The 16,097-nt window shown below is 38.7% G+C and overlaps 1 protein-coding gene across 1 annotated transcript; it reads right to left on the bottom strand.

Moving 5' to 3' along the window:
* Positions 1-640: 640 nt before the first annotated feature.
* LOC132882965 (E3 ubiquitin-protein ligase RNF138) lies at positions 641-16,097 on the bottom strand. The gene is made up of 8 exons (XM_060916082.1): positions 16,000-16,097; positions 11,423-11,524; positions 9,793-9,889; positions 9,524-9,597; positions 8,323-8,601; positions 3,003-3,111; positions 2,755-2,862; positions 641-1,113 (listed from the first exon to the last, which is right to left on the bottom strand). Exons 2-8 carry the CDS (start codon positions 11,506-11,508, stop codon positions 1,048-1,050), a joined length of 819 nt encoding a protein of 272 aa, XP_060772065.1. The 5' UTR covers positions 11,509-11,524; positions 16,000-16,097; the 3' UTR covers positions 641-1,047.

Raw genomic sequence — 16,097 nt, forward strand, 5'->3', positions numbered from 1 at the left:
CGTGATAAGACGTCTAATCAATATTGTTGCTGTAAATGAGGTTATTAATAATGCCATATCATATTTATGTCATAAAAACGCCAGGTAGATTTTCCATCTGGTTACACTATGAGATGACTTCTGATTTCTGATAAGAAATTTTTTAAATTGAATAATAGCAGGGGCAGCATGGTGGTGTAGTGGTTAGCGCTGTCGCCTCACAGCAAGAAGGTCCTGGGTTTGAGCCCCGGGGCCGGCGAGGGCCTTTCTGTGTGGAGTTTGCATGTTCTCCCCATGTCCGTGTGGGTTTCCTCCGGGTGCTCTGGTTTCCCCCACAGTCCAAAGACATGCAGGTTAGGTTAACTGGTGACTCTAAATTGACCGTAGGTGTGAATGGTTGTCTGTATCTATGTGTCAGCCCTGTGATGACCTGGCGACTTGTCCAGGGTGTACCCCGCCTTTCGCCCGTAGTCAGCTGGGATAGGCTCCAGCTTCCCTGCGACCCTGTAGAAGGATAAAGCGGCTAGAGATGATGAGATGAGATGAAATGAATAATAGCAAATCTTTTGGTTGTGCTGGTAAACTTTACGTTCACAAATATACTCTTGCGCGTCAAAGTTTTTTGAAGACTTTTATTGTACACATTTTAAAGTACAGGTCATGTAAAGTGTTAATGTAAGGAGTACTACATATTAATAGCAATAGCTTTTTTTAAAAAGTGCAGTAATTGCTGAATGTGCAAAAGTATTCAAATAAGATGTGATATAATCCAGACATGTCAGGGAGCTTCGACTTAGCCAATATTATTACAAGAAAGGCTTCCTTTACAAAAAGAAATATCTCATATCCAAATTAATCAGATTATCAGTATCAATGAAATACTGTAATATTAATTAATGAGTATAATTAAAGTATTCCCTGATGGATGAAATAACAATCAGTTTCTACAGTTAATTATATGCTTTTGTGCTTCATCGTACACAATCAGACATCACTGCTTATCATTTAATGCTATTATAGTCTTTACAAAGTAATATTTTCCTCATGTTTGTGGGGAAAACATGGTATTTATGTAATTTGCCATGACCTCAGTAGGGCATCCTGCAGATTAACATCGTCATTCTGGTAGATATTCTGTTAAGGAAAGAAGCAAAATACAAACAGTTATTATAAATGTACTGTAGCTTTCTCGTTTGTGGTACTGTGCAGAAGTCTTAGGCAGCGTTTTGTGGGGGGTTCATACAAACTTTGTTATAGATTTCTATTTTATGACTTCTACATTGTTCTCCCCGTGTCCGCGTGGGTTTCCTCCGGGTGCTCCGGTTTCCCCAACAGTCCAAAGACATGCAGGTTAAATTAACTGGTGACTCTAAATTGAGCGTAGGTGTGAATGTGAGTGCGAATGGTTGTCTGTGTCTATGTGTCAGCCCTGTGATGACCTGGCGACTTGTCCAGGGTGTACCCCGCCTTTCGCCCGTAGTCAGCTGGGATAGGCTCCAGCTTGCCTGCGACCCTGTAGAACAGGATAAAGCGGCTAGAGATAATGAGAGAGATGAGACTTCTACATTAGGGTGGCATGGTGGTGTAGTGGTTAGCACTGTCACCTCACAGCAAGAAGGTCCTGGGTTCGAGTGGCCAGCGGGGGCCTTTCTGTGTGGAGTTCGTTTGTTTTCTCCATGTCTGCGTGGGTTTGCTCCGGTTTCCCCCCACAGTCCAAAGACATGTCTCATCTCATCATCTCTAGCCGCTTTATCCTTCTACAGGGTCGCAGGCAAGCTGGAGCCTATCCCAGCTGACTACGGGCGAAAGGCGGGGTAAACCCTGGACAAGTCGCCAGGTCATCACAGGGCTGACACATAGACACAGACAACCATTCACACTCACATTCACACCTACGCTCAATTTAGAGTCACCAGTTAACCTAACCTGCATGTCTTTGGACTGTGGGGGAAACCGGAGCACCCGGAGGAAACCCACGCGGACACGGGGAGAACATGCAAACTCCACACAGAAAGGCCCTCGCCGGCCCCGGGGCTCGAACCCAGGACCTTCTTGCTGTGAGGCGACAGCGCTAACCACTACACCACCGTGCCACCCCAAAGACATGTAGGTTAGGCTAATTGGTAGCTCTAAATTGACTGTAGATGTGAATGTGAGTGTGAATGGTTGTTTGTCTCTATGTGTCAGCCCTGCGATGACCTGGCGACTTGTCCAGTGTGTACCCCGCCTCTTGCCCATAGTCAGCTGGGATAGGCTCCAGCTTGCCTGTGACCCTGTAGGACAGCGGTACAGAAGTGGCTACAGATAATGGATGAATGGATAGACTTCTACATTATTGGATCAGTACAAAAACAGTTTAGAGTCCAAATGTTCGTTTTCCAGCACAAAAATTAAATGTTACAGAAAAAAACAAGCTTGTATCTGTGCAGCATATTACATAAGAGACTACTTTTCAGATTAAAAAAGAAAACATAATGCCGGTTCTGGAAGATGCTCAGTAAAACCTACAGCTCATTTCCTTATCAAACTGCACTCATTGTACCTGAGACTGCTATTTTTTTTAAAGCAAGGGGTCATCTCACACCAAATATTGACTTTGTTTCATTTATTATGGCTTACTGCTTACTGTTTATAGCATTTTTTTTATGTTGAAGCATTTCAATTCATTATTTTTTTAAGCCATTTTGGGTCTACAGCATTTCTTTACATGTGCCTAAGACTTTTGTACAGTACTGTATTTCAATAAATGTATGCCACTGGGAGTATGGATCTTACAGTTATGTCATCAATGTAGTAGCTGTGGCGGAGATTGAGATGGCCAATGAAATTCCTGCTGGTGTAAAGTGGGTTACCATGAGGCAGCGATACACACACGGGGCAAACCTAGAGGTCGTGAGAGAACACACAAACAGAGTTGCATTTCAGTCACTATCGTTTGGGTTCTTCTTGCATCGTCTTAGAGGTCATGGCATTGCACATCAGTACGAAGACTCTTTTAAGCCGCATTTTTAAATCTTACTCACCACTTGTCTGGGGTCATTGAGATGATTGTTATTGCAGTGATCACGCAGATCCAGATCATCCAGGCCACCTTCCTGACAGTATGGACAATCATATGTTCTCAAGATGTTCCTAAGAGAAAACAGTGAATGGAAGCAATTAATTATTTCACAGTACTGAAAAGGATTAAAACAGTGAAAAAACAGTGACTGTTATGCTGGGGCATTTTTGCTGGCATTGTTTGGATCAACGTGTTTTCTTAAAGGGACGTGTCATACAAATCAATACGAAGTTATTCTGGCTGATCACTTTTATCCGATAATGAAACATTTCTATCTATCTCAGTGGGAGGGGTCTCTTCTCTCTTCTAAGATGACTCCATCCCCATGCAGAGAGCATTGCTATTTTCATGGAGGACCATAAACAAAAAAATTTAATGTATTAGTTATTAAATACACTGTCGCTCACTCAATGTTTTTTTTTTTTTTTTGCACCATTCTGTGTAAACTCTAGAGACTGTTGTGTGTGAAAACCCCAGGGAATCAGCAGTTTCTGAAATACTCAAACCAGTCCATCTGGGACCAACACCCATACCACAGTGAAAGTCACAGAAGTCACAATTTTTCCCATCCTGATGTTTGAAACTTCAAGAGGAACCAGACTCAAAAGGGAACCCATCCTCATTTGCGTGATAACAGATAGCATGATTTTAACAGTTTTAACATGAAGTCTGTTTTATATATATATATATATATATATATATATATATATATATTATTTACCAGCTGGGAGGTCCGTATCATGAAATACCATGACCAAGGTCTTGAAAGTACGGATCGAGGCCCTCTGGGCCGAGGTCAGTATTCAAGGCCAAGGTCACGGTATTTCACCATACGGACCGACCTTAAGCTGGTAAATAATATATTTATTTTTTTCTTTACCAAATTCTAGCAGAAAACGAGAGCACCCGAAAGGGAAAACCGAGCCGAGGCAAGCCACCATTTTGAATCCTCATTCACGGCTGTAATGCAAATGGCTTCCTCCTCAGTATACAAGTGCACTTCCATGGGAGGAAAAAAAAACTACATTTTGCCGCCTATGTAGTCCCCTATTTATACAAAATTGAGTCATTCAGGATTCAGCCATGGGTGGCACGGTGGTTAGTGCTGTCGCCTCACAGCAAGAAGGTCCGGGTTCGAGCCCCGTGGCCGGCGAGGGTCTTTCTGTGTGGAGTTTGCATGTTGTCCACATGGGTGTGCTCTGGTTTCCCCCACAGTCCAAAGACATGCAGGTTAGGTTAACTGGTGACTCTAAATTGACCGTAGATGTGAATGGTTGTCTATGTGTCAGCCCTGTGATGACCTAGTGACTTGTCCAGGGTTTACCCCACCTTTTGCCTGTAGTCAGCTGGGATAGGCTCCAGCTTGCCTGTGACCCTGTAGAACAGGATAAAGCGGCTAGAGATAATGAATGAGGATTCAGCCATGTTTTTGCTCAGCGTTAGCAACAGTTACAGGTTTTTAGCTTTCTCCTGAAATGTTTTCTTTTATTTCTTCTTCCTCAGAGAAGTAAAACTCACTTTCGCTACCGGTATGAACACTGTCGTTATCGCTATCCATGCTGTAAAATTAATGCTATTCTCCTGAGAAATGCTGGCAAAAATGTATAAGATTTTTGATAATCTTATCAATAAATCTTATTAAAAAAAGATAAATGTTGACAAAAAATGCTACTATGTTTGTTGTTGTTGTGAACAAGCAAGTCGCCAGAAGTCCGTAACCAAAGTCCATAACTGGGGTCCGTATCGTAGGATACAGACCCGCTTGCCAACCAATCAGAGCGCAGGATTTGATGGAAATCGGACCGTGAAAAAAATAATGATTGTTTATTGATTATTAAAGTTTGTTGTTTGATTACTGTGCTTGTTTGAGCAGTCAAAAAACAGGAAGTTAGATGGTAAAGAAATGCAGATATATAGCATGGTAAAAAAAAAAATCTGGCTAGCTTTGTGCTAACAAAAGACAAACATGCATCCATGTTTTATTTTGTTTTGTTTTCCCTACATTTTTGTCCCTTGAATGTGTTACAGGTGATTTTTTAAATCAGGTGAATCTGGATTCACCTAGCTGAGCCCAGATTTACCTCGGTGAATTAGGATTTAGGGTTAGGGTTGGGTAATCTAGTGGAATGTTTAATTTCTTTGTTGCAACTGAATCTTCCGTGGTGTAGTAGAATTCAAAGCAGAAGGTCTGGAGTTCGATTCCCAGTAAGGACAGTAAAAAGTTGGGGGGGGAGAAAATTAAATTAGACAGACAGACAGACAGGTATATAAGTGTAATTCTGGGCAGAGAGGTATTAGAAGATAGAAGATATAAACAGGGTGGAGTGAGTGAGAAACGAGGGGGAAAGGTGAATAGAGAATGGTTGTTGAAGTGTTCTTGTTCTTTTATGAATCCCCTAAAAAATCCAAGCCCCCCCCCCTTTTTTAATGAGCCCCCCCCTAAATAAATAAATAAAACCCATCCTTTTAAGAATGTTGACCTAATTCACCTAGGTAAATCCAGATTCACCTGATTTCAAAAATCACCTGTAACAAATACATGGAGATAAAAAATAATGTTCTTATCTCTGGGGGTGTCGTGGCTCAGGTGGATAAGGCGCCATACTATAACTCTGGGGACCGGGTTCGATTCTGACCTGAGGTCATTTGCCGATCTCTCCCTGTCTCTACACTGTCCTATCCAATAAAGGTGGAAAAAGACCCCAAAAAAATGTTTTTATCTCCATGCATTTGGAGCTCTGACTAAACTCTGACTTCCCACTCCTGAGGTCAGTCAAATAGTCTAATAGTCTTGCAACCCTTATATAGTCCACGTACAGTACACTGGCCTTATATCTGCTTTCTTAAGAATGAAAATATCAAATAACTCATGTGGGATTATATCTGTTAAGAACATATGCATGTACTATGTCCTTAGTCTCACATCTGTCTGGTCATTTCTCCAGCACCATTTCTTTTTCTTTAACCACTGGATTTCTGATAGTCATCAAATGTAATCAGCCTTCTTAGATGTGAGTAAATATATTATGGGTCTGGTGTGAGTTCAGACCCAGTGTGAAAATATTAAGTAATGCTTATGAAGTACTATGGGCAATGGAGTGAATTTGGCCCGTGGGGTTTGAGTTTCATACCTATACCATAGAGGCGCATTAATACAAATGAATACGAAGTTATTCTGACTGATACAATTGTGGTCAGAAGTTTACATACAATGGCATGAATGTCATCTTGGATATGAATGTCATGGCAATATTTGGGCTTTCAGTAATTTCTTTGATCTGTTCTTTTTCTATGGCAGAATGTACAGCATACATTTTTAATTTAAAAAAAGAAACACTAGAATTTGGTGCACAAGTTTTCATTTTCTTTGGGGTTTCTGAAATCAACACAGGGTCAAAATTATACATACAGGGTCAAAAATTTACATACGCTCACTTCGATTATTAATTCAGAGGTGCTGAAACTTCCAAAATGTCTCTTATCTTGCCAAGGCCGAGGTCTCTTAACTTCCCGTTAGTGATCATGATTGACTACAGCTAGTAGCTTCTCTGTGCCTTTATAAAAAGGGTTTGTTTACAGCACTCACTGGATTGACCAACACACAGTAAAATGGGAAAGTCCAAGGAGCTCAGTGCAGATCTGAGAAAGAAAATCACAGATATACACAACTCTGGAATGTCCCTTGGAACCATTTCTAAACAACTGCAAATTCCAAGATCAGTTCAAACAATTGTATCCAAGTTATTGTGAGGTGTAGTCACTTTGCCAAGCTACTTTGCTTCAAGAAAACCCAAACTGTCACCCTCAGCTGAAAGGAAATTGGTTTGGATGGTCAGGAACAACCTGGGAACCACCATGGCACAGCCCTGCCATGAACTGGAAGCTGATGGATCACTGTCTACAGTTCAGATCACCATGGACTAAGAAGCTGCTATCCAAGAAATAACTCCCTGCTCCAAAATTGACACCTTCAAGCTTAACTAAAGTTTGAAGCTGACCACACGGACAAAGAAAAAGCCTTCTGGAGGAAAGCTGTATGGTCAGATGAAACAAAGATTGAGTCGTTTGGCCACAATGACCACCATGTACAGAGGGACACTGTACCAGCTGGTGGTGGTGGTGGTAGGGTTATCATGCTCTGGGGCTGTTTTGCTGCCAGTGGAACTGGTTCATTGCACAAAGTGGATGGAATAATAAAGGAGGAGGACTACCTCAGAATTCTTCAGCATAAACCATCAGAAACTTGAACACGACTTGGGACTTACAACAGGACAGTGAATCCAAACATGCATCAGAGCTGGTTGTGGAGGATAAAGCAGGCTAACATTAAGCTTAAAACAAGTCCTGACTTCAACCCTATTGAAAGTATATGGACCTTGCTTATAAGTCGAGTCCATGCCAAGAAAAAAAAAACAAATTTAATTGAATTCTACCATTAAGTGTCATGAAATATCCAATCAGAATTCTGCCAGAAGCTTGTTCATGGTAAACAAAAATGTTTGGTCAAGGTGAATCTTGCGAAGAGACATTTTACCCAAATATTAGGTGTGCTGTATGTATATTTTTGACCCTGTATGTATAATTTTGACCCTGTGTTGATTTCAGAAACCCAAAGAAAATGAAAATTTGTGCACCAAATTCTAGTGTTTTTTAAAAAGACGGATGCTGTACATTCTGCCACAGAAAAAGAACAGTTCAAAGAAATTACTGAAAGCCCAAATGTTGCCATGACATTCATATCCAAGATGACATTCATGTCACTGTATGTACATTTCTGACCACAACTGTAGCATTTATCCTATGATGAAACATTTCTATCCTGACCAGAGGTTGACTGGATAGTATGAAAACGAAGTAAATAATGTGCTATGCTGAATGATATGGCCTTCACAGTCACCAGATCTCAACCCAACTGAACACCTACAGAAGATTTTGGACTGGCTCCTTAGACAGCGTTTTTAACCACCATCATCAAAATGTGACTGAGGGAATTTCTTTAGGAAGAATGGTGTTCAGTACAGTTCCTGAGACTTGGTAATCTATGTCAAGGCCCAGTGAAGCTGTTCTGGTAGCTTGTGTGTGTGTGTGTGTGTGTGTGTATTCATGTCACTGAGGCTATTTACCCTGTATTAGATGAAGTTTCCATAACAGTAATTTGAATCTGCCAGTCTCTCTAAGTAAATCATGCATTAGTGTAGTACGAAATACTTTTACACATAGTGTGATATAGGTTTTAGTTTTCAATAAGTTAAACATGAAGATAAATAATAAAGTAAACTCACATGTAATCCTGGTTATCTGGCTGGAGGTCTGATTGAGGACTGGTGTTTGCTTGGACACTGATTGGATTTGGTGCTGGGGTGGTGGCTGGTGCAGCAGGAGCTACCTGAATATGGGTTTGGACTCTTGGTGTGGGAACTGGCCTTCTCAGAGGTCTGATAACAGAAGGGCCAGTGCCTTGAACAGGCGCATTTGAATCATCTTGATTGGACAAGCTTACATCTGAAGTGCTAGCTGTTCGTGAAGACCGAGCATTTGCCGCTTGAAGCTGGTTGAGGAGACTGTAATTGGAGACCAATAAGCAGAGAAATACAGTAAGATGTTGCAACATGTTATACTTTTTGGAAAACACCTAGTCAAAAATAGTCCATTTGCTGTATATGACAGGGTTCTAACTAAACCAAAATATCAGCATAGCGGCACCAGTCATAACGGCTTAAGGCGGCCCCTGAAAGCTCATGGGTTCTACATGCTCGAAGATGCATTCTAGTGCATTTCCTAGCATTTGCAGGCCTCCCTGAAAGTCACCATTTTTTGGTCATATTAATGAGATTTTTTTTTTCCAAAAGCTGCTGTGATTGTTTTTGACTGAAGACTTATTATCATTAATATTTAACTATATTAGTGACAAGAATAAAACAACCAGTTGATGTTCACCAAGTGTCAGCTTTATTTTCAGCTTCAGCCTTTCAATTACAATACATGACTATCCAGATCTAACTCATATCTATGTGGTGGTTTTTCATTGATGCCCAATAGTCAGCAGCAGCTCCAAAGTTGAAGCAGTCTGCTTCTGGTCCCTCCAAACTGTTGCGTCATAAAAAAAAATTTTTTTTAATTGCCAGGGACTGGCATGTATTACGTGCGTGGCACGTAAGCGCCTCTTAATACAGATGGCATTTTACCGCGAATACAGCATAAGCATAATTTACCCTAAATTGCTCATAAGTGTGAATGTGAGTGCAAATGGTTGTTCATCTCTGAAATAGATTGGAGACCTGCCCAGGGTGTACCCACCTCTCGCCCAATGTCAGCTAGGATTGACTCCAGCTACCCCCAGCATAGATAATGGATGATGGATGGATGAATTGAGTAAGATTTTGACACAGTACACAAACTTTTACTTAAGTTTATTTTCACTGTTTTTATTTTGTATGTATACCATGTCTGTATCCTGAGTTCATAAATCTGCACACAACTTACGCTTGTAAATTGGGGGAAACAGTTCGTGTGGTCCGAAGGGAGTCATCTGACAGTCTGATGGTGCGTATGGCAGACTGAAGGAAAGAGCAGAGGAATGTTAAATGTGCAGCCTAGTAGTAACTTGTTAAATATTTGAAAAAAGGAGATAATCTTAGAACCAATGCTGAATTTTAGTCTATGTGACAAAATTCATTTCTAATAGACCATCAAACAAAAAAACAAAGATCTATATCATATTTATATCCATATCGAATCTTGTCTGGTCTTACCCTAAAGGCAAGAGTAGCACGGTTGGTTATGGGGGTTCTACAGTAGGGACACTGGGGTCGAGCTAAAATTGCTTGTTTTAGGCAGGATTGACAAAACCTGTAAAGAGGGAGAGAGATGAAATAAAATGATTTTATTTCAAGATGGAGGACAATTGTCTATCACCACTATATAATAATAAAAATTGATCACTCTGATTAGATATGATGCCATCGCTGTCAGCATGTTTACTTGTCATGCAGTGGAATTTACCCTCCGAAAAATACTTTCACTTTGCACCTGCCAAAAACTGCTGTATGCGTTTACAAGAAGTCATATGCTTAAACTTTTCAGTCACGCCTTACTCAGTGCAATCATTCCCAAGATATTATATAACCCTAAGCTGAAGTCATTCCTTCTAAAATTATATTAAGGATTTATGCCACATTTATGTTAATAGAATTTAAGCTTTGAAAAGAAATCCTGTGTACGTGTCTGAAAGGGTTAAGCACCAAGCAATACTGAATATGTTTTACGTTTGTGAAGCATATTCAATATTCTTTTTAATGAAACAGACATGAAGTTTCTTTCTTTCTTTCTTTCTTTCTTTCTTTCTTTCTTTCTTTCTTTCTTTCTTTTCCCCAAACTACTGGTGAAAGTCCACTTTCACAAGGGGTGCATTATAAGTAAATATTACAAGCTAATACCAAAGAAACAAACATTTTTTGCTTAAACGTACTGCATGTGTACACGAGGTGAAAATGTGAATTTAATTGCATTTAATCGAAACCTTAAATTTAGGAGTGTATTTAAGTTACCTTTAAGACCAGCCCTTAAATTTAGGAGTAAATGTAAGTACCTTTACTGAACTTTTACATTCATGAAATATACTAGTAACTTTAAGACCCTTTATTGGTATTTTTAAAAGTAGTAGGGACTTTAAGTATATTTAAATGTTAAAATTAGTAACTTTAAGTGGCAAACAATCTTTTTAACAGCATTTCGTTATCTTTGAGAAGTCATGGAAAGTCACTTCAAGTTATACTATAAGAATTCTTAAAGTTATCAGTAAATACACTGAAATTTAGCATTTTGTAAACTTTTAGGATACTTGAAGATCTTAAAGCTGTTAATTCATCTAGTGGTACACATAGTTGGACAATAAGATAAGATAAGATAAGATAAGATAAGATCATATTTTATGTCTAAAGTTATTGACTGAACTGAAGCATATAAAAGTTGTGTTTTTGTTCTCTTAAGTATACCAACTATACCATTTCTTTATGTACTTATTGCACCAAAGGTTCCATGTGTGCTACTGACACGTCATATATTTCAAGCAAACTGATCTGACATTTAATATAGCTTATTAATAGGTTATATACAATACATATACAGTTACATATATAGGCTAAACCTGTGCTGAGAACTCAGTAACCTACTACAGTAAAATGGCCCAGTAGTGTTGCTTCTCTGACACGTCCTTTTGTTGTCTACATATTATTGTTGTCTAAATGTTTCCTGTATTTTAGTATTCTTCATTTTATACTCAGCTGGAGTCTTCATATTGAAGGAAGAGCACAGAATCTCTCTCTACTCGCAGGATACAGTGGATATCCAGGATATCCAGGATATTATTAACTTTCTACTTACACTTTCCTACAGCAAGGAACTGGTTCTGAAGGATTCTGTAAAGGTCCCCTACACACAGGGCAGTCGTCATCCGTAGTGCTGTCCATAGTCTTCAGGTCCTAACTGAAAGCAAAAAAACAAAGTCAGTGTATAAGAGTGTGGCTTAAGGCACATGTTGTGACGTCACTTTCTGGAACAACATTTCAACTTCCTTATAGAGCCCCATGCAGGTTGTATGATAGATATGTTTGGGCGTATCTTTACTGTTGGTCTGAAAAGGGACACAAACAGAAAGAGAAAGTCCCAAATGCAAAATAACCAGACACGTTATTACATGAAGATAGAAATTTACTTCCTTCTGCTGAAGTAATTCCCAACATTGCCAAGGTGTTTCTGATCATTAATGGCTTTCAGTTTCAAAAGTGAAACCTTATGGTTAACAAACCTTCATAGAAAACCAGTATAAACTGAACATGACAGTGGGAACATGCCTTGACTTTCTTTCTTGGTTTAAAAAAAAAATCCCTTTGTGCCTGACTTGAAGAGTTTATTCCTGCCGGATAATAACCCATCTGACTGGTATCTTTCGGTGTTTTACAGAGTTTACAGATCAGGACAAGCTTTATGGAGAGAGCTTAAGTGCCTCACTCTCTATAAAAATTGTTGCGCAGTGTAAAAAAGCAACTGCTTTAATAGATAGATAGATAGATAGATAGATAGATAGATAGATAGATAGATAGATAGATAGATAGATAGATAGATAGATAGATAGATAGATAATGTATTATTTATTCCCAAAGGGAAATTCAAATATCCATCAGCTCATTAAAAAAACAATAATTTTCCACCAGTCATAACCATAAAAAACCTAAAATAAATAGAACAATTAGATAACAATAAAAATAGGGATGGGAAATAAAATAAAAACATGATAAATAAAGTGCAAGATGAAGGGGATGAGGTCAGAGGGCGTTAAAAAGTATTTTCAGTATCCATATTAAGCCAAATTGTTAATTTAGTTTTATTTGATTTAATTATGGTACAGATATTTCAAATGAATTGTGTTTGTCAGGTTTATTTATAGCAACCCCTGCAGTTTCATTTTCACAAACTGTAGGCACCACTAGATGGGGGCCCTGGGCTGTCATGTCGGAAAGCCCCTAACACACAGGGTGGGTGGCTATAAAAGTAATTATGATTGTTATGAATCCATGCTTTCTGCAGGAGTTTTCCTTGCCTGGACTTTTATTTATTTACTTCTTTATCATACTTGCCAACTTTTCAAAATTCTCATGGGGGAGAAAAGTGCATGAACAACATTTTCAATTGGACTAGGGCAGGGCTTTTCAAAGTGTGGGGCGTGCCTCCCCTAGGGGGCGCCAGAGTTCTTCAGGGGGGGCGCAAAGTGAGGAAAAATAAACCAGAATAAGTTACTATTGCGGACATTTAGCGAACTTCAGCTAGCCTTTACCAGAGACAAAATGGATCGATTTTTAGTACCTAAAGCTACAGTGAGTGAGGAGACAGAGTCTGGACCAAGCAAAAAAAAACCCAGAGCCTCCAGGATGTTGCGATTTGCAACTTCAACGCAAATTCAACCAATCCCCGCGAATTCAGGGCGGTGTTGCAATTATATCCAATCACCGCAACTTTCCCGCAAACTTGACCAATTGGTGACATCGACAAACTACCTTCCGCCTTACTTACGTGTATACGTTCAAGAGAAGCAGCATGCGCGCAGTGTTGCCAGATTGGGCTGTTTCAAGTGCATTTTGGCAGGTTTTGAACATATTTTGGACTGGAAAAGGTCAGCAGTATCTGGCAACACTGCATGTGCGAGTCAGTATTTATGTAGGCTTAAATTCTGTTACTGAAAGTGTGTTATGTTTACAGTGAAGGACTGTGTGCACTTTACATTATTTTTTTACTTAATACAAGAAATTAATGGATGCCAACATTTTTGCCAAAATGGTATTTTATTTTCCATTGTTTAGGCAGCTTCAGCATCATACTGTGAGATTCTGTTCAAATTGTTTTTTTTTTCTTCTATAAAGCCTGAGCCATTTATTTTCTTAGTTTATAATTATTGTTTAATTTAGTCTTCAGGAGAGACTGCCTGCACACAGTACTAGTATTAATAGTTTTTTTTTCTTACATGAAAGCTGAGGCATTTATATTATATTTTAAGGTAACTTCATGTGCTGTGAGGTTCTCTGCACTTTAACTTTTGAACCAACAGGTGCATTTGGATAAGTAAAGCCTATTTTTCTGCATTTTTGTAGTCCTGGTAATCTTTTATATTAGTAAAGATGTTTATAGGACCATTTCTCAGTGTCTTTGTTTTATTTTAATCAATAGTTTTTCAGTAATAACTTAATATTTAACATATCACTCAATTTTAATCACAAAAAGAGAAAATCGCAACAATTTCTCGCAACTTTCACTTCCTCCCGCAATGTAATCGCAACAAAAACTTAAAAAACACCGCAATTTTCATCGCAATTTTTTGGAAAACCCCCCGCAACATCAGACATTTCAGCCCGCAACAATCACAAAAAAGGCCCGCGGAATCCTGGGGGGACTGAAAAAAGAAGGAAGTATGACCACGATTATTTAAAGTTTGGATTTTCATGGACTGGATCTGAAGATGCTCCACTGCCACAGTGTGTTGTCTGCCAAGAGGTGCTAGCTAACGATGCTAAAAATGTGTAAAACAAGATGCTTTAAAAAGCACAGATGTTTAAAATGTGAAAAAGAAAAATGTGTACAACAACCATTTTTTAAAAATACGAATGGAACATTAAGTACAGCAACAACAAAAATTGCAAGAGGGGGGCGCTGTTGTTTATTTGCTCTCTGAGGGGGGGCTGACTCTCCCACACTTTGAAAACCCCTGGACTAGGGTATGATGTGCGGTTGAAATGATAAAACCAGTGGATCCCAATTAATTGCAAACCATTTGAAATTTATACAATTAAAGAGTTTTTGAATTGTTGATATTGTTCTTTCAATTACTATAGGTTATGGGATTCATGTATCAGGCATGAGAGAGCGCAGAGTGAAAAATCTGAAATAATACTCATCTTGAATTTTAATATAATAACAATGAAAGGGAAACGTGCTTAAATCAGATTTTTAGCTGAAAAATCTCATGCCTGAATATTAGAGACCCACAGAAAATAACACAAGTGATGCTTTCGAAGAATGTTTATCATTTCTTAAAATAGTCACAGTGAATAAAAGTATTATTGGATTGCATCAAATGTGTTTTCCTTCTGTAAGCTCGTGTAAAAATACAGAGAACTATAATACCATATATAAATTAAATACAATTTTATTAAGATATAACCAAAATAGTAACAACTCAATTAAATAAATACTGCACTGTCTTAGTACTACTAAAATGCATCGCTCTCACTAAACACTTTCCAACAGAATTTTTAAAAAGCACTAGAAATCCTATCAGAATCCTATCGGAATGCATCGAAGGAATTTGCTCATTTGCAAACTTTGACTGAAAGTTTTCAAACAAAGTTTAAAAATGGCACTATAAATACTACCATACTATCAAAATATACTCCGCAAAGAAATTCACTCGAATGCAACATTTTAGTACGACCAAAATACACTCACTAGTAATCTTTCACTTAAAACCTCAAAACTCTATCAAAATCAATCACTTTCCAGATAATTCACTTAAAACTTTCAAACATAAATTCAAAATAGCACTAAGACACTACCACACTATTCAAATACACTCACCAAATAAATTCTCTGTCATGCAAAATTTCACTAAACACTTTAGAAGTTGTCCAGTTTGTTTCTGAAATTACTAGTTTAATTTCACACTCAAATGCCCATTATATTCTGATTTAAGGTATCTTTACCTTAAAGGATATGGGACATGGATTTTTACCTGGGCATAATTATGTATAAAGGACATAAGAAATGCCATCTAAATCACTGCAGGGCGTCAAAAATGTGAAAATCATCACATTATTCAAGTTTTTTTATACATCAGCGTAAAACAAGGATTCGTTAATGAGCTAGGTGGTCACGTGACCCGTGACGCAACAAAAACTTTCCAAGGAGCCAGCACTTGGGAATCTAATGTAAACAGGTTACCGAAATGGACACCATCGACAGTGACATTCCCGATGTTTCACAGAGATGTGAAGTTAGACCCTATCAATTCGAACCGATAGCTGGAAATTCACATGAACATAGATCTTGTCTTTACTCTGACGGGTCAGACGATTCTGAGAGTGAGAGTTCATTCAGCCCTCATGAAACTGAAAGCGGTCGGCTGGATAACACTTCCTGGTAAGTTAAAAACAATTCTGCTCAAAGGCTAATGATCTGTTGAAAGAAGTATTATTTTTGTAGCATACATTGAAAGTTCATCATAGAGCTAGCTAAAGTCCATTGCAAGCTAGGTTTTTTTTTTGCTGATATTTTTCGAGATTGATTGAGATCTCGAAATCTCGAGATCTTGGATGCTTCCAGAGTCCAAGATGAAAACATTCAAAATGGCGAAACGAGTCAGAATTATGATAATCAATAATTGATACACCCAAAATTATAATACTAATCCTTACCTCGGCTTTCAGTCGCTTAGCGCAGAGGTCTTCAACAGGGGGGTCGCGAAATCGCACCGGATCACTCATATCAACAAAAATATTCCTGCCCTGTCCCT

The sequence above is a fragment of the Neoarius graeffei genome, chromosome 3 (assembly GCF_027579695.1).
Source record: "Neoarius graeffei isolate fNeoGra1 chromosome 3, fNeoGra1.pri, whole genome shotgun sequence".
Classification (NCBI taxonomy): domain Eukaryota; kingdom Metazoa; phylum Chordata; class Actinopteri; order Siluriformes; family Ariidae; genus Neoarius; species Neoarius graeffei.

Excerpts from the sequence above, each read along its gene's own strand:
- LOC132882965 (XM_060916082.1), bottom strand. The coding sequence starts at position 11,508 with ATGGACAGCACTACGGATGACGACTGCCCTGTGTGTAGGGGACCTTTA. Across the intron at positions 8,602-9,523 it reads GTTTCCCCCAATTTACAAGC|TCTCCTCAACCAGCTTCAAG; the intron begins GTAAGTTGTGTG and ends CTCCAATTACAG. Across the intron at positions 3,112-8,322 it reads CCAGATAACCAGGATTACAT|GAACATCTTGAGAACATATG; the intron begins GTGAGTTTACTT and ends GTTTTCTCTTAG.